This window comes from Myodes glareolus, chromosome 4, assembly GCF_982192425.1.
Source record: "Myodes glareolus chromosome 4, mMyoGla1.1, whole genome shotgun sequence".
Classification (NCBI taxonomy): Eukaryota; Metazoa; Chordata; class Mammalia; order Rodentia; family Cricetidae; genus Myodes; species Myodes glareolus.
In genome coordinates, this window is record NC_142029.1 from 34,395,952 (window position 1) to 34,414,081 (window position 18,130).

General features: G+C 43.2%; 1 protein-coding gene across 2 annotated transcripts in view; it reads right to left on the reverse strand.

The window, feature by feature from the left end:
- Nucleotides 1-661: 661 nt before the first annotated feature.
- Nucleotides 662-18,130, reverse strand: part of Tmod2 (tropomodulin 2) — a 47,485-nt gene continuing 30,016 nt past the window's right edge. For both annotated transcript variants that reach the window (XM_048423843.3, XM_048423844.3), the window contains exons 8-10: nt 13,802-13,945; nt 11,733-11,877; nt 662-8,935 (exon numbers count right to left, since the gene is read on the reverse strand). In XM_048423843.3, the coding sequence (XP_048279800.1) occupies nt 8,901-8,935; nt 11,733-11,877; nt 13,802-13,945 (324 nt within the window). In that variant the 3' untranslated portion in view covers nt 662-8,900. The remainder of the gene's footprint in view (nt 8,936-11,732; nt 11,878-13,801; nt 13,946-18,130) is intronic.

Consider the following 18,130-nt stretch of genomic DNA (forward strand, 5'->3'; position numbering starts at 1 on the left):
CACAAACTAAAAGCCTCATTAGCCAATTTCTTACCTCAAGGCACTCCAATCTCCCTTATTCCTATACTTATTATTATCGAAACCATTAGCTTATTCATTCAACCTATAGCCTTGGCAGTCCGTTTAACAGCCAACATTAACCAAGGTTTCCTCTGCTCTACCAACCAAACTACACCCCAGCCCCTGAAAAGAAGAATTCTTAAGCAAAACAATAGAGCAATATATTTCCTTGTGGAGGTGTGCGGCAGCAAATATAAACTAGATGCAGGCCCTCTCTGCTTCTCAGACTGTCATCAGCCTAAACGATGAAATTTGGGGGTCACCAAGCTGAGCCAGAACTCAGCAGGGAAGCAGGGAGTGTAGGTTTTTTTTTTTCTACTTGAGGTCAAATCTTTACTCAGAAATTTGGTTATTTTTAGTGCTTGCTGGCAGAAAGTATGCACAGCTACTGTCTGTATTCCTGTTGCCCACTATGCTAACAAACTTCGGCTGTGTGGCTTCAACATGTTTCCATTTCTCTTCTGGCTACTGTGGCTGTGTACTTTATCGTATTTGTATTAGGGTGCCATTGTTCTTTCTGCAATTGTTCTTAAGTAAAGTAAGAATGTAGCATCAGGCATTGATTTTGAGGAGATAGTCTTCAGAGCAGCCAGAAGTCAGGTTTTGACATTTAAAGTTAAGTTTATTGACCCCCGTTTTATTTTTTACATTTCCATTTACAACTATCATTCCTGACACAAATGAATACATGACATCCTTGAAAGCACAAAGATCTTGATTAATTGAAAGCTTATATTTAGCTCAACATTACCTCTTAGTGGCTAATTCCAAAGGGCCCCAAATTATACCTTTTTTGGGCCAATAGGGTTCCTTATAATGATAAAAGTAGTTTAAAATTTGTACATTTTCCTTTATTTCACACTTACTTTTCACAAGATGTTTAACTTCACATTTAAAAAGCAAGTTAGTCTTTAGTTTCCTAGTGAATGAACCAATCATCTAGCATTTGACCAAAAAGCATCAAATGAAAAATAAAGCCATGTGGCTTTTCAGAATTTGCTTAGCTAAACAAGTGTTACCAATAGTATACAATTTACAAGCGTATTATGTCCCTTAGTCTCTTCAACACAATACAGGCAACAATACACGTAAGGTCACACTTGACAGGTATAGAACTGGTAATTATGACTGGTGGCATGCAAGTATTTTACATTTTTGTGTGCAATGAAAAATGCTGCTTGTTTTATAGGAAAAAAATGAAACAAGATTAAGATAAAGGCTTAAAATATAAATATGCTTTTTCATGTACATACTTTTGTTCTTAAGAAGAAAGCAGAGATACAAATTACTTTTATTCCGTTTATCTATTTATTTTAAAGACAAAGTCTCATGTGTCCCAGGCTGGTCTTGAACTTGCTATGGTGCTGAGAATGACCTTGAACTTCTGATCCTCCTGCCTCCACCTTCTAAGTGCTGGGATTACAGGTTCACTACCACCTCTGGTGTAGAATAATTTAAATAAAGATTGTCATGGCTAACATTTGGTACTAAAGTAAAATTACTCAGTGTACTTTCTAGCCTTCTCCTTTTCCCATTTGGCCCATTTCTGTCTACTCGCATCTAGACTGTGTCCACAGAAGTGTCAAATCCTGGGCCAGTTTCTGTCAATACACAGTGCACTTTTGATTGTCTCTTGATGTGCAATCAACATGTGCTTGGAAATGCAAATACACAGGCATTAAATAAAAGTCTACTAAAAACATACTGGTCAGCTTCTTTACATTTTTCTCCCCTCCTTTCTCTCTGATTCTGAGGAGAAAAATATTATATATAAAGATGTTCTTTCTGTTTTTGAGGGAAGCATCCCAAAACTCTTAAAGTTTTTTTTTTTTTTATTTTGTAGTGCTAAGAATCAAACCCACATGTCAGGAAACGCTCTCCCCCACAGCTAACTTCCCAGCCCTGAAGTAGCCTTTCTGACAAGGCTGCTCTTCCAGAACAACTCAGAAGTTATCAAACACTGCTGAACAGGAGCAAGCAACTGTCTGTGGAACACTCCTGGAGAGAGCAGGAGCCACAGTGAATAGATTACCCACTCATTTCAGAATCACAGGGTGGGTTTTTCAAGACAGGGTTTCTCTGCGTTACAGCCCTAGCTGTCCTGGAACTAGCTCTTGTAGACCAGATTGGCCTCGAACTCACAGAGATCCACCTGCTTCTACCTCTCAAGCGCTGGGATTAAAGGCGGGCGCCACCACCGCCCGGCTCAGAAACACAGGGTTATAATGTTTGGAATCTGAAAGGGACACACTGCTTTCTAGATGAAATGAAGATAAGATAGATGGAAAAATCTTACCCAAGGTCACATACAGCTGGCATCCAAATCAGTATGATTAAATATATATGTATGTATATACACCACATGGTTGTAAACAGAATATAATTCTTGTAGGGCTGGAGGACAATGACAGACAAGCGACATTTATAAGCACCTACTATGTACAAGGCACCTTATTAGATGGTACCAAAGATAAAAGGACTGATGGGACACCTTCCCTATGAGGCCATGCTTCAAGGTTTTTCTTGGCAGAAATAACTGGCCAGGGCTGAGCTGCTGGTGATAGGTAGTTGCTGCCCCAGAGAGCTTTCTCCCCTTCCGTGTCAGAGCTGGCACCCAGATGCCAGACATGAAAATTCCTGGAGCCCAGGGAGATGCTCTCCAAGGTTTCCAGCAATACCTTGAGTCTTGGCCTCTGTCACTTCTAGTGATGACAGAAGAGACAGCAATGCTCTTGCCTAAAGTCTTAGTCACCGTTTGAGTTTCCCTTTGGGAGCCAGTATTTCCAAGGATTGTGTCCACTTCCTCAGGTGCTTTTTCTTTTTTGAGACAGGATCTCACGTGGACCTGGCTGGTCTCAAATTCTATGTAGCCAAAGATGAATCTGAGCTTTTGATCTTCCTGCCTCTGCCTTTTGAGTGCTGGGATTACAGATTCATGGCACCCTGCCCAGTTTATGCGGTGCTGGGGATCGGATCGGGACTTGGACTTGGTGCACACAAGGCAAGCACACTACTTTACTGAGTTACTCCCCAGACCTTTTCAAAGTACTTTCAAAGTGACCCAGCAAAATGATCTATCGTTTTGTATCACTGAAATATAACACCCACTGCCATCGCCAACCACGTCTCTTACCTCTATGTTTAAAGTAAAACAATTCTAGTCCTTTACATCATTCCCGTGCCCCAATTTGCCCTACCCTAAAAGATGAACCACTGGTCAGAATAAAACAGACTCAAAGGCAGTGGAAAAACATTAGTGAATTGATAAAAGCGATCTACTTTTGTACAGTGCTTTCTGGTTTCTATGGTGTTTCCATCCAATGATCTGATTATATTTTCTCACTACAACTCTGTGAGGTAGTTAGTAAAGATATTAATTCCCATTTAATAGCTGGGGAGTGTTAGCCTTGGGAGACCAAGTGGTTTCCCCAAAGTCACCCAGCTAAGAAAGTGTAGAGTCAAGTGTTCAGGTCACTTGACTCCATTTCCGGTGCGTATCCCCCATATAATGTATAATTGTCAGGCAATTAAATGAATTGCCCATGATCGTACACCTGCTAAGTGTGGGTAACGGGATTGGGATTTAGCCTCCAAATCTGTTAGTATGGTACCCCTTCACCATACCAACTAGCTGAGCCAACGTGCTCCAAATGACTGCCACAAGACACAGCCAACCAAGCCTGGTTAGTACTTCCCTCTTTTCCACCCATGACTCCAAGCCTTCTCCTTCACCCTTTCCAAGGCAACAATGTGTCTGAAATAAGCTTAACCTCTGATTCATGTGCTGTTTCCAGATCAGTGCCCAGGATATAGACTTAAAATTTGTAACCTGCCCTTCACCTATCTACTGATTGTTTGGTCATTGTTGTTAAGCTAATGAGAGAGAGATTAAGAGGAGTGAGCAGAATTGAGTTCTGCCATTAAATTAATTTAAATATTACATTCTCAGTCCTTTCACTTTGTAAGGATCTTGAGCCACAGTATAAGTACAGTCGGATCTAGAATTGGGGACCATGAACATCGAGGTTCCGGGTACTTTTCTCTGGTCAGTTGGTTCCAAGCGACTGCTCTGCGGTTTACCCAGTGGGATCAGCCTGCTACTTAAGAGAGTTTTCATCCCCTCCCTTTGGGTGTGAGAATGGAGCGAGCAGCGGGGGCATGGGAACTGTGAAGTCAGCAAACTCAGTCTCTATTTTTTGAAAAGGCACTCGGTCTATCATCCCAACTCTAAAACACATGTAAACTTCTCTCAGACCGGAATTCTTAGGCTTCCTGTCTCCTGCAAAGCATTTCGGAGAGGGCAGAGTCAGTCTCAGCCATGAGAAGGGAGGTACGCTCAAACACTCTGATGGGCTCTAACCGGAGGTCTGAGCATACCGACGCTGTCACACCAGGTCCAAGCTTGTACACCAGAAATGTCTTGTGGCAGTTATTCTGAAGGCAGTGGCTTCCATAATGCTGGTGCCCACCAGGGGTCACATCTCTGTGTGGAAGAGAAGCAGCTGTTCATGGTCTGGTATGCCAGTCTTCCTCTAGGAAAACTGGCTCCAGGGTACAGGCACTGTGATAGCTTCTGAGCTTTAACATGGAGATGGGTTTCTTCTACTGGAAGATGAGCTATGTGCTGAAAGATGGGTGAGCCACACCTGCCCCTCCAGGCATGGGATTCTCTAACCTGGGCCCACCACCACCCTAAGAGGGGCAAGGGAAGCGTGGTCCCATCAATCCATGGTCCACGTGTGGCCAAATATCTCACTATAATATTTGGTGGTCCTTGTGTACAAAATTATTTATATACAGTGTGTCCTACAGAGATGGAAGGAGGGGGCTAATTGATGTCCATGAGTATGAAATGCTACACACTTTAGGCATATACGAAGATCTCAAAGGGTAGTAATCCAGTGAACATTCTAAGAATCATCCTCCACACAACTGTGAAATGTGGCGGGTGACAGAAGCTACAGACTCCAGAGGAATTCCCCATAGAACCTGGGTCTGCAGCAGCTCTACAAGGGGAAGGGAAGTGGAGCTGGGGAGAGAGCCTCCCCTTCAATCCGTTGTCCAGATGTAGTCAAACACCTAGTTAGGTATCTGACAATGCACACACACACACACACACACACACACACACACACACACACACACACGGGGGATAGAGGGAGGAAGGAAGACTAACTTCCTTCAAAGATGAAAGCAAGGGATTTGATCATGCTGAAAAGGACGAAGGAGCTTCCGCTGCGCACATAAGGCAGATGGAGAAACGCACTTGCGCTACTGGACGAGTCACTATTTCTAGACTTGATAAATGTATCTCCTAAAAGCCATCTGTCTGCATCTGCCATGCCGAGACAGCAGACAGGAACCTTCAAGTCTAGGCGAGCAAGTTTTCATTTACACACAACTGTAAAGGGAAGGGAGCAGGCTTAGGGAAACATGAGCTTGTTCCAAACAGCCAGTCAGGCATTAGCAAATACTCAACACGCTAGCTAGCAAAATATATACATATAAAAATAATTTACACATATTACATCTCATCACGATGAAATTAATTGTTCACTCCGGGCAGGAGGGAGGTGAAGTCTCAGACTAATTATATGATTTGATACATACCCAAAAAATGTATGTTTTATCTTCTAATAGTTATCTTCAGTACGGAAATACTTAAGAAAATTTTACTTTAGAAGCCATTTAAAAATCCATAATGATAAAACAGTTGATTAGTAATAAATAATCTCATAAACTCATAAGCTAAAACAGTATGATTTTAAAAATAATGTTCTACTATCTAGCTTTAATAATACTAATAACTCCTTATAAAAAGGATTAGCCGTGATCCAAATCTGATTTCTTTTTCTTGTTTTTTGCCAGGCTGTGTTAACAACTGCAACTCATTCTCCAAAATGTGGAGCTGCAGATAAGACTCTGCAGGGTCAGAGTTTCTTACGAGATGGAGGCAAGAGAGTGAATAAGGAGAGGAAAAGGATTACTTGTAAAAGTTTGCTAGGGGCTCTGCTTTTAAAGAAGTCTGTGACCAAAACATAGCATCCTTTGACAACATGGCAAGCAAAAATTATGATTGAAATACAGTGTGCATATTTCACCCAGGTAGAACTGATGACTGCTTACCAGTCAACAATCTAGAGAGAAGAAAGGAGACGGCTTCTTACACATTGTTAATTCCCAAAGACTCTTCTCACCACGGCCAAGAAGTTAATGCTGAGAGTCGGGTGGTATTTATGACATGCAGGCACAACATGCATAAATAATCTCAAGAACATAGTTTTGCCTTTACCATGCCGACCGAACTGTAAGTGCATGTCACTTCATATGTTTTGGTTGGGGGAGGGTGGGCGGGGGATCTCGTGTAGCAGGTAGCCAACACGGATCTTCCTGCCTCTACTCCGAGGGCTAGGAACAGCGGTGTGTGCTGCCACACCTGGCTTCCCTCAATTCTCAGTAGTGCTATGGTGAGCAATAACTCACAGACTTCTTAAAAACTAAGCAGCCAGCCAGCTTATATAAACCTACATAAATGGGTGAGTAGGAAAGAAAAATCAGACTGAAAACCACCAAATGGAATGTTTCAAGATGGATAGGAACATAAAGGATTGGGGACGACTCAGAAAATGTCAGCAAACCCTCCTTACTGTGTCCTGAAAAATGTAAAAACGAGTCAAAAAAAAAATGAGATGTTTCAAAGGCCTTTTGCTTTCAGCTCTGGGTATTTATAGAACAAATAAGTGTCCAGTTTCTCGCTCCAAGTGTCCAGTTTTTAAAAGGCTTCTCAGAATAGATTCCAAGAGCTTTTCAAGCTATTTACCCATTAACTTGTCTTTCTGCTACCAAGTAACCCAGGAACCCCCAGTAACTAAAACGATACAGGAACGGGCCCAAGATCTGCCAGGGACAGCAGCTTTTTCGCTCTGTCAACAGCCTAAGAGATAACACCTTTGTAAGACTCAAGAGTCATAAAGAGAAGGGAAACAAGAGAGACGCTGTGTATGGCAGGTAGAGGACTATGACAGTTTATCTTCATGAAATCACAGAGGGTGTGACCAGAGAAGTTTAACTGAAGAGGGAGGACTCACCCTGAATGTGGGCAGCGCCATCCCATAGATTGGGGTCTCAAACTGGGAGAAAGAAGAAAGTGGGCTGAGTCCCAGCATGCATCTTTCTCTGCTTCCTGTCTGTGAAAACGATGTGACCAGCTGCCTCATGCCCCTGCTGTCATTCTTCTCTGCCATGGTGGATGGCACCCTAAAACTGTGACCACAATGAACCCTTTCTTCCTTACGTTCCTTTTGCCAGCTACCTGGTCACAGCAGCGAGCAGAGGAGCGAGCAGTTACCTCTCAGAGGCTGCCATAAGCTGCTATCTACGACAGGAGAGAGAAATGATTAATTAGGGCCAAAGACTTCTGTCATCGCTACATTAATTTTGCACTGCACTGCCCAACTATCACACTAATAAACTAATGCAATCATTTCACTTCTGTCTGCACAGCCTTTGTCTTCGAGGAGACAAAGATCTGAGTAGCCGACAATTCATTTTTACCTAACGTTTGCAAATGTCTGGATCAATGAGGTCACGTGATAAAAAGTGGCACCTGATTTTATCAAAAGGCAGAGAAGCAACTGCATGTGAAATAACTCTATATAACTAACCACAATGCCCACAATCTATCCTGTGAGCTTGTCATGCTGAAGATGAAACATCAATTACTTTTAAATTTTGTCAAATTCATTCAATCTTATGTATTGGAAACTTTGATTGAGGTGCCATGATCTATTAAAACTTATTTTTAACCACATGTATATATATGGGGTTATACACATATGTTTGTGTATGCCCTCAGAGGCTAGAGGTATCAAATTCCCCTGAAGATGGATGGCCATTGTTAGGTACTTGACATAGGTGCTGGGAACTGTACTCTGGTCCCCTGGGAAAGCAGCAAGCACTCTTAACTGCTGAGCCATCAGTCTAGCCCAAAAGATGCCATTATTATTGTTTTATTTAGGAATGTGATATTTTGAAATTTTCTTTTAGTAAAATTTAAAATTTTCTATTATACCTGGAAAGCCTTTCAATGGCTTTATAAGTAATTGTCTATTAAATACAATTTGGGTTGGAGATATAGCTCAGGGGTAGAGTGCTTGCCTAACATACACAAGGCCCTGGGTACAATTCCTAGTGCCACCCACCTACGCAAATGGTTAATTCATGTTTAATCATGGTAAAGTGTGTGGATTATCAACATACTCATGGGATAATAAACAGTTAATTGGATAGTGCTAGGTTAAAGTGCTGCCTAAGGAGGATCCCACTGACGATCAATCATCCGGGCATGTGCACACGGAGACAGTTTTCTGGAATTAACGGAGAGTTTGTGAAAGATTGGCAATACTAACTTCTGATGTGGTCAGCAGCACACTTCCCATGTACGCAGCCTAACTCAAAGTGATGCGTGTAAACAGAGCTAAGCCTCTACTGCAATCAGCTAGAACCACATGCTAAGCCCCTTTCCACGATTAAAAACACGGTCACGTAAGAAAGCAAGACAATGTGAAAGTGGTTAAAATCATCTCCAGCGCTGTCACTGTCTGAGATCCGTGTCATCCTGTTTGTGCAAGCTTCCAGGTGTGTCCAGGAGAAAGTCAAACTGCTACACACGTTTTCACATAAATAAGTAAGTGCTAAAAAAGAGTAACAGTTAGGACTATGACTTATACGGTTAACGGAAACGAACAGCCTTAGATAAAGTGGTCCCATGGAGAAGAGGGTGAGCTTTGTCCGTGTTTCAGACGGCTGCGTGGTGTGACTTCACCTCTTTTAGTGGAGGCTTACCTCCGGTCTCCTTCGACTCTCTTCTTGCGAACTAGGTGAGAGAGAAAGAAAAATTAAAAAAGACAATAGAAGAAAAGGATATTGTTTGAAATCATTCTAGAGCGGTGGTTCTCAACCTTCCTAATGCTGCGACCCTTTAAAACAGTTTCCTGTGTTGTGGAACACAATAAAATCATGACACTGTTACTTTAGAACTGTGATTTTGCTACTCTTATGAATATGCAACTATGTAAGTATCTGATAGGCAGGATCTCTGACCCCCAGGTTGAGAACCACTGATCAAGAAGTTATTTACCCCACAAAACTCTATGCCACACACCCAAGGGGATGAACCATCTTAAACTTCAACATTCAATGACCTATGAAAATAAAGCGGAATGGGAAAGCAATCTAGTATAAGGAAGAATTTAAATTTAAGTAAAGCTATGTCTGTGTGGTAGCTGGGAACTTCTCTGTGTGTCTATGGAGCAGTAAGCCCAGGAGAGACCACAGAGCAGTGAACTGCTAAGTATTTTCATGGGGATTCACACACAGGGCATCTCCTTGAATTCTGTGCAGTTCTGTCACCGACTGGCCCTTGTGAAGTCCTCATGTGAACACAGCCTCACCCATGACCTCTGACTATGACTGGGAGACCAGGCTTCTGTAAAGAGAAGCTCAGATTCCCTAAATCTCTTCTTGATTAAAAGCTCCTAAGTCTCCGATGCAGTGGAGTGCACCTGCAGTCACAGTTTTCTGGAGGCAAGGCAGGAGAATCAAGAATTGGAGGCCAGCCTGGGCTACATAGGAGTTCCAGGACAGTCTGGGTTATACAGCATGGTTCTGTCTTCAAACAAACAAACAAACAAACAAACAAACAAAAAACCAAACAAGCAATTCCTAAATATTGGTCTTCAAAAAATGTGTGGTTTAGACAGCAGGCAAAATCAGAGATTAAGGTTCCTTTAAACCAGTACTTGGGACCAAAGATATTTTGTCAAGATGGCCTGATTTGGTGGCTGGAGAGATGACTAGGTGGTTAAGGGTATTTGTTCTTTTGGATAACCTGGATTCAATTCCTAGCACCCACATAGCTGCTCACAACTGGCCGTAACCCCAGCTCCATTCTCCTGGATACCAGACATATACATGGTACACACACACATACAAGCAAAGTAAACATTCATACACACAAAATAATACATCTTTTTTAAAAAAATGCTTGATTATGTCCTTCTCTTCCCTCCTCTGATATGGTCTTACCATGTAGCCCAGGTTGGTCTTCAACCAGCATTTTCCTGCATTAGCCTCCCGAATGCTGGAATTACAGGCACACACCACCAAACCTGACACATTCCTGGTTTTCACTACCCTTTTCTTCTCTTCTTTTCTGCACTTCCTGAGCCGCAGACCCTTTTGGTTCATAGCAAGGGGATTCTGGAAGCTTCCTGGATTTAGCCAACTGGTACGCTGTCTGAGATCCCCTCTAACTCTCTACGTTCGAAGTAGCCCAAGCTGTAGGAAAGCTGCCGCCTACCATGGCTGTCCTGGGCATGGGATCTGCGGTCAATACTTCCAGAGCCTCACTTTGCCTACTTTTCTTTTGTTTTCTGGACTGCTCAGATACAAACCTAACATGCTTTCTTTCCTAGGTTCTGATTGTCTCCATCCTTTCCCGAAGTCTCCTGCTGGGTCCTGGGTCTCGCTCTCTGCACCTGATGGGTAAGTATGGCCCTATGTCCTGCCAGCATCTCTCTTTCTCCTTTGTCCAAGGTCTGGTACACTGTGCCCAAACCTCAAACAAGGACTCAAGCCTGCTGCTAGCTGACTGCCAAGTGAACTTGTCCAGTCTTTGATGTCCCTCTGCTATGCTGCTCCGGGTAGTTAAGATGCCCCTAGACAAGCCTTCCCAATCTGCCGCAATTTTCTACACTGTGACTGACCAGGAAATGTCCTATCTCCTTCCATCAGAAGGAAGGGTGTGGACTCCCCAGCAAAGCATAATGGCATGGGAAGGCAGAGGGGTCTTGCTGAAAAGCTCTGCGAGAGTTTAACCTGTATACTGTGGCTCTCTGAGAGCACGTCACATGTAAAATACAGAAGCATTCATGTGCCCACATTTAAGCCTGAGTATTGAAAAAAACGTGCCATCAGAAGACAGACATAAGGAACCTGGGACTGCCATGCCCTGTGTCAGAACAGAGAGAGTACTGATGTAGGGTGGCTTCTCTGAGTATGTTTTATTATCATTGGTTAATAAAGTTGATTTGACCAATGGCCAGGCAGAATAGAACCAGGCAGAAAATCCAAATAGAAATACAGGGAGAAAAGGAAGGTATAGTCGGAGATGCCAGTAGCAGCCAGAGAAGCAAGATGCCAGCAAACTGGTAATGCCATGGCCACGGTACAATACATAGATTAATAGAAATGGGTTAATTTAAATGCAAGAGCTATCTAGTAAGAAGACTGAGCCATTGGTCAAAGTTTTATAATTAATATATGCCTCTGAGTGGTTATTTGGAAACTAGTGGGCCAGGAGAGAAACCTCTGGTTACAGAGTATCATCAGCATGGAAGGAGGAGAAGGGAGTGTAGAGGAGGCTAGGGGAAGGAAGGGGAGGGGAGAGAAGGTAAGGGGAGGAAAGGAAAGGAGAGAAGAGGAGAGGAGAGACAAAGAAACCAGGCAAGAGCTAAGCTAGAGTAAACAGCTCTTCTAAAAGAATGTTGTGTTGAAGTTTAAACAGCCCACAGACCAGAGGATGACCACGACCCCCGAGCCCGGCGACATGGCGTCTGAGACGCTACCAGAGCTCTTCCTACTGTCACCAGCACAGATCACACCTGCCTTACCCAGGTCATTATTTTTTGTGATGGCAGCTGCCACTCTTGTCCGTGGCCCTTGCTTGGTAAACTGGTACCCGAACTTGAGGATCCTTGAGTTCTCCTCCAGCATCTGGGCTATCTCCATCTCCACAGCGGTTCCCAACTGCTGCCTCTGGATGTGGATGCACAGACATAAACATGGGATACACAGGAAGGGAAAGGAAACAGTTACTTACAGGGGAAAACTACATGGCTACTTCCACAAAAAGGTTCAAAGGGAGAAAGCCACCAGAGACATCCCTTTCATGTAGTCACGGGGTCTGGATCTTCATCTGGAAACAAAATGCAGACAGCCCAATCGGCTGATACTTGAAAATGAAAAAGAAAACTAACCAACCAACCAACCAACCAACCAATGAACCAACCAACCAAACAAAAGCAACAAAAACAAGAAATCGGGCTGGGGAGATGGCTCAGTGGGAAACGTGTTTCCATGCAAGCATGGGGACCTGAATTTGGACCCCCAGACCCACATTATAAAGTCAGACATGATGGCATGAACCTGTAATTCCATAGCTGGGGTGCAGAGATAAGTAAATCCCAGAGGTCACTGGTCAACCAGTCCAGCTAATCAGCGAGCTTCAGGTTCAGTGGGAGACCCTGTCACACAAACTAAATCTATGGTGGGATGTGACAAGAAGAAGACACCTGACATCAACCTCTGGCCTCCACATGTACACACATGTATTCACATACTCACATGTACATGAACATACACATAAGCGAAAACAATCAAACAAACCAAAACCAAAACAACAGCAACAAAAATCCCAACAGCAAACAAGAAATCCATTCTGAAGATGAACTGGGTGTAGGACTATATTACAGTACTCAGGAGACTAGGCATGAGGCTCTCTAAGTCTAGCCTGTGCTAACCAACGGGACTGTCTCAAAAACAAATACAAGACACAAAACAAATAAAAATAAAGAGAAGACAATTCCTGAGTGAGATTAAGCAAAACTAATATTTGGGCTTCCAAGTCACTCAGTGCTAATGGAATTAAAGCAGGGATGTTTCTTAAGTAGTGGGAAAGTCTGACAGCCATCAACTCAAATACTGAATATACTATCCTGGAATCCATATCCAAAATCAATTAAAGATCTAGGCTGGAGAGATGGCTCAGCCATTGAGAGCACCTGCTGTTCTTCCAGAAGACCTGTATTCGATCCCCAGCACTTACATCCGGCGGCTCTTGACCTCCTGTAACCCTAGAGTTTGACCTCTGACCTCTGGCACACACACCATTAAAAATAATAATAAAATAAGTTAAAGATCATTGGTCAATGGCCTCTAAACAAGAGCAAGTCTCAGTATCTGGGCAGGGCTACCCCACTTCCTTCCCGATCACAGTCTCTGTAAGAGGCAGTGTCAAGGCTGGGGCAGCACTGGGCTTTGGCTCAGACCACAGGGTAAGCGAATAAACAAGACAGCTGGCATACTCCTGCTGTCTGGCTAGTTTAGGGCAAGGGTAGCTGGCTCTCTGTGGGTCTGCTGGACCGCTGAGAAGTTTACTTAAGATCATGCACTGGGACTGGGGAGAATGCTTAGTCAGTAAAGTGCTTGTCATAACAGCATGAAGACCCAAGTTCAATCCCCAGGATGCACATTAAAAAAGCTGGTGTGTTGGTGTGCGTTTGTAAACCCAACAGTGGGGAGGCAGAGACAAGGGGATCCCTGGGGCTCCCAGCCAGCCATACTAGCTTCTCTTTTTAAAAAAATGTTGGTCAGCACCTGAAGGAAAGGTAGCTGAGGCTGCCCTCTGGACTCTGTACACACACACACACACACACACACACACACACACACACACACACACAGAGAGAGAGAGAGAGAGAGAGAGAGAGAGAGAGAGAGAGAGAGAGAGAGAGAGAGAATATGCTCCCTCCATGGGCCAGAAGCTGTTAAGATTTGTAGGACAGCCAGAAGACCCCACCAAGTCTACACAGAGCTTTGAGCTTCAGCCCACTTCCTGTGGGTATCCCCCCACCCACTGTCTAAGATGTAAGCTAGCTTTGCCCCCCTCCCTCTTCTGTACCTGGTTGTCAATCTTGATCTCGGTCAAGGTGTCATTCTCCCGCAGGGCTTCCACCAGGGCCAGGATCCCAGTTCCAGTGATGAAATTGGATTCTACGTTTAGACTTTTTAAGGTCTGGTTGACTTTCAGCATATCTGCAAAAGCCTGAGTGGCCAGAAACAGTCATTAGGGTTTCTAATGATTGGTTTTATGAACATCTCTCTCCTGAATAAAAATAATTAGTTTCATAGCTTAAAAGAAAAACTTTGTTAAGTCATACTTTCATCTCCAAGAAAAAAAAATAAAATTTAGAGCTGCAACTAAAAATTAAAATAACTCTGGGTGGTGGTGGTGCATGCCTTTAATCTCAGCACTCTGGAGGCAGAGACAGGCAGATAGATCTCTGTGAGTTCAAGACCGGTCTAGTCTACAGGACAGCCATGGCTACACAGGGAAACCCTGCCTCTGAAAAGAAGAGAAGAGAAGAGAAAAGAAAAGAACATAGCTTAAGTACAGACTGGAGAGATGGCTCAGTGGTTACGAGAGCTGGCTGCTCTTCTGAAGGACCTGGATTTGATTCCCAGGACCCACATGGTATATGTGAGTCTATATTTTCTCTTATTTTTAATTGTTTATTTTTGTATGTATGGGTATTTTGTCTACATGTAAGTCTGTGTACCATGTGTGTGCTGGAGTCAGTAGAGAACAGAAGAGGGTGGTGTATTACCTGAAACTGGAGTTATAGACAGCTGAGAGCACCGTGTGGGTGCTGGGAACAAAATCTCTGGAAGAGTGGCAGCCAGTTCTCTTAAACACCGAGCTCTCTCAGTTTCTCTCTCTCTCTCTCTCTCTCTCTCTCTCTCTCTCTCTGTGTGTGTGTGTGTGTGTGTGTGTGTGTGAAGACAAACTCTTAGGTAGTCCAGGCTGGTCTTCATCTTGCTGTGTAACTGAGGATGGACATAAAGTGCTGATCTTCCTGTGTCCATCTCTCAAGAGCTGAGACTACATACTCACTAAAGGAACACATCTATTTATTTATTTATTTATTTATTTATTTATCTATCTATCTATTTACTTAACAGTGTTTTGCCTGCATATGTGCCTGCACACCAGAAGAGAGTACCAGATCTCATTACAGATGTTGTGAGCCCACCATGTGGTTGCTGGGAATTGAACGCAGGACCTCTGGAAGAGCAGCCAGTGCTCTTAAACTCTGAGCCATCTCTCCAGCCCCTAAATGAATACATTTTAATACTCGTTTAAAGTGTTTCAGTACAAAGAAATTTTAAAAATATACATATAATTGGGGCTGGAGAGATGGTTCAGAGCACTTGCTACTCAACTATGAAAACAAGTGTCCAGATCCCAGCACCGAGAGGCCCACAAACACCTCTAAGTCCAGCTCCAAGGCATCCAACGCCCTCTTCTGCCCTCCATGGGTACCCACACTCATGTGTGTTTACACTTACCTAGACACATACATACAGATGCACAGAGACACGTGCATATATAGATAACATCTAAACGATTTGAAATATAAATATACATTGAAGTATTTTTGGCTGCACCCAGAAGAACTGAGTCAGGATCTCTAAGGCTGTGGCCTGGCCTTCTGCTCCTCAAGTGAGTAAACAGTTGATTGGCAGTCACTTTAATTAAAGTCATAAAGGCAACAAGTAGAAAAATGAAAAACAAATTGCTAACAGTGATTGCTTCTAGGGAGTAGACTAAGGGAGTTCTAAACTCTTTCAATTATCTTAATGGCAGCTAGGAAGGGAAGAATGGAGACAGAATGCCACATGCAGTACAGTTTCCCAACCTTGGCATGACTAAGATCCGGGCTGGAGAATTCTTTGCTATGGGTGTCCTGTGAGCTGCAGGCCGGTTAACAGCCTCTCCGGCTTTTGAGACCTAACACCAGTAGTACTGTCCTCAACACAACAACCTCAACCATCTCCTGCCACCGCTGCCAGTGTGCCTGGGAGAAAGGCAGCTCCTGAGCTGAGAATCATCAGGGCAGAACAAAATCCTGTGGACTGACAGTTGTTTGAACTGGAAGCCCAGGGATGATATGGAAAGGCATGGTATATACTATGCAATGCAAGGTACACTTTCAAATCTCTCTCTCTCTCTCTCTCTCTCTCTCTCTCTCTCTCTCTGTGTGTGTTTGTGTGTGTGCTGATTTTAATTTATCTAGACAGGGTTTCCCTGTGTAGCTCTAGCTGTCCTAGAACTCACTCTGTAGACCTGGGTGGCCTTGAACCCAGAGATCTGCCTGCCTCTCCTTCCCAAATGATTGTTTTAGAGGCATGCACCACCACACCCAGCCTACTACTTGGTCTTAAAATTAAATGTATGCATTTGAATCAGAGTATGAGAGGGGAGTTTGGTAAGTCTTTCCTTATGGGACACACCAAGCTTTGGCATTAACTTTCAGTTCCAGAATAATAAAATTCCAGAGCAATTAGTTTTTTACAAAAACTTGCAGAACCTCCTGGCAGGCAGCCGAGATCATGCTGTTTTATCCTTTATCTTAAACTTGGGAAAATACTTTTTCTTAAACTGAACAAAATGGAGCATGCACAGCCAAACATAACTTGGAATTATGATTCCCAAGTTCAATTCAGTTCAGCAAACATCTGAGCATCTATTTCATGTGATGGAATAACAATGTCAGGAAAACACAGACATGGTTTCTTAAATGTTACATAAATAGGGAGAAGTACATGTCTCAGAAAAAGATCTGCTTTCTGTACTTTATGGGATTGTACAAAAACATACTTTCCTGGAAAGATGGCTCAGCAGTTCAGAGGACATGCTGCTCCTGGTGAGGACCCAAGTTGAGTTCCCAGCACCCACAGCAGAATGCTTACAGCCACCACTAAGTCTAGCTCAAGAGTCCAGATACCCTCCTCTGGACTCTTCAAGAACACCTGATCTCTCTCTCTCTCCCTTGCAGAACGCACAATTTAATTAAAAATTAAAACAAGTCTTTTAAATCTACCAGAAACCAGAATACATAGCTTCTCTGCTGAGCAAATGTAGCCACAAGAAATACAGCTACCAACCCTTTGAAAAATTGCTAGCTTGAACGGATGTGCTATAAATGTTTTACACTGTGGATTTCAAAGACAAAATATGAATAAAAGAATATGGAAGCCATCAGTATAGTTCTAAATTATATCTATACACCTACACATATCTCTCTATATATTTATATTTTTTAACATTTATTTTTATCTTATGCACATGAGTGTTTGGCCCGGAAGCATGTCTGTGCACCATGTGCGTGAGGTACCCGAGAATGCCAGATCCCCTAGAGTGACAAGGGCTTGTGAGTTGTCTGAAGTGGGTGCTTTGAATCAATGCAGGTCCTCTGGAAAAGCCGCAAGCACTTGTAACTGCTGAGCCATCATCATCCTGGGACAACTTCGTTTTTCTAGTTTGACTTAAGAGCTGACTGATGTTGCAGAATCTCAGGCTGATCCCCAGAACACCTATCAATAACACATTGTCGCCGGTGTGCCACAGCAGGACTGTGTGTGTAAATGTAGCAGGGTGGAGCAGGAGGACCTGGCGGTGACTCTCGGCTCTGTCATTCCTTGCTATACCTGGGATAATCTACCCTCTCTTTTGTTGCAGTGGGAACTAACAACAGCACACACTTTGAGCTCTGCAGTAGGACTGGGTGAGGCAATGCATGCAAAGCTGAGTGAACAGGAAAGCAGACAAGAGCAATAGCAGTGAGGGTATGGCAATACCAGCATTTACTTGGGCGAAAGCTTTCCTGTTTGGATGAACACACAAAATGCATAAAAGGGCATAGAATGCATAAAAGGGCTAGGAGTTTGGTTATGTTCCTTCCCATATTTTAATTAACCAAATGTCAAACAAAATGGGTCAGTATTTTGAATGTTTATAGTATGCTTGGAAAATTAATGCAATAAAGATTTAGATAAAAGACACTCCAACATTTTTTTTTTCCATATGTGCCAAGCTCAGGTGGGCTTTTGGGGCCATAACATCCAATGACTGCTACAGAAAGCTACTGTAGAAGCAAAAGTTTCAGAATGGTTTTTCTCAACATAGAAAAACTCTAAATATTTATTTAGCTAAATGCCAAGATGCTTGTCTCGTTTCTTTCTTGGAATGTGCGGCGCTGACAAGAATCCAGTTAATTCGATATGCCTGCAGTACACAGGCCCTGAGCCTGGGCCTCAGAACTGGAAGTTCGTTAGACTTAGTTGACCAGATCTAAGACTTTCAATTGATAAAATAAGTTAAAAAAGAATCCCTGAGAGCCAGGGATGGTGATTTCATGCCTAAAATCTCAGCATAGGCAAGCTGAGG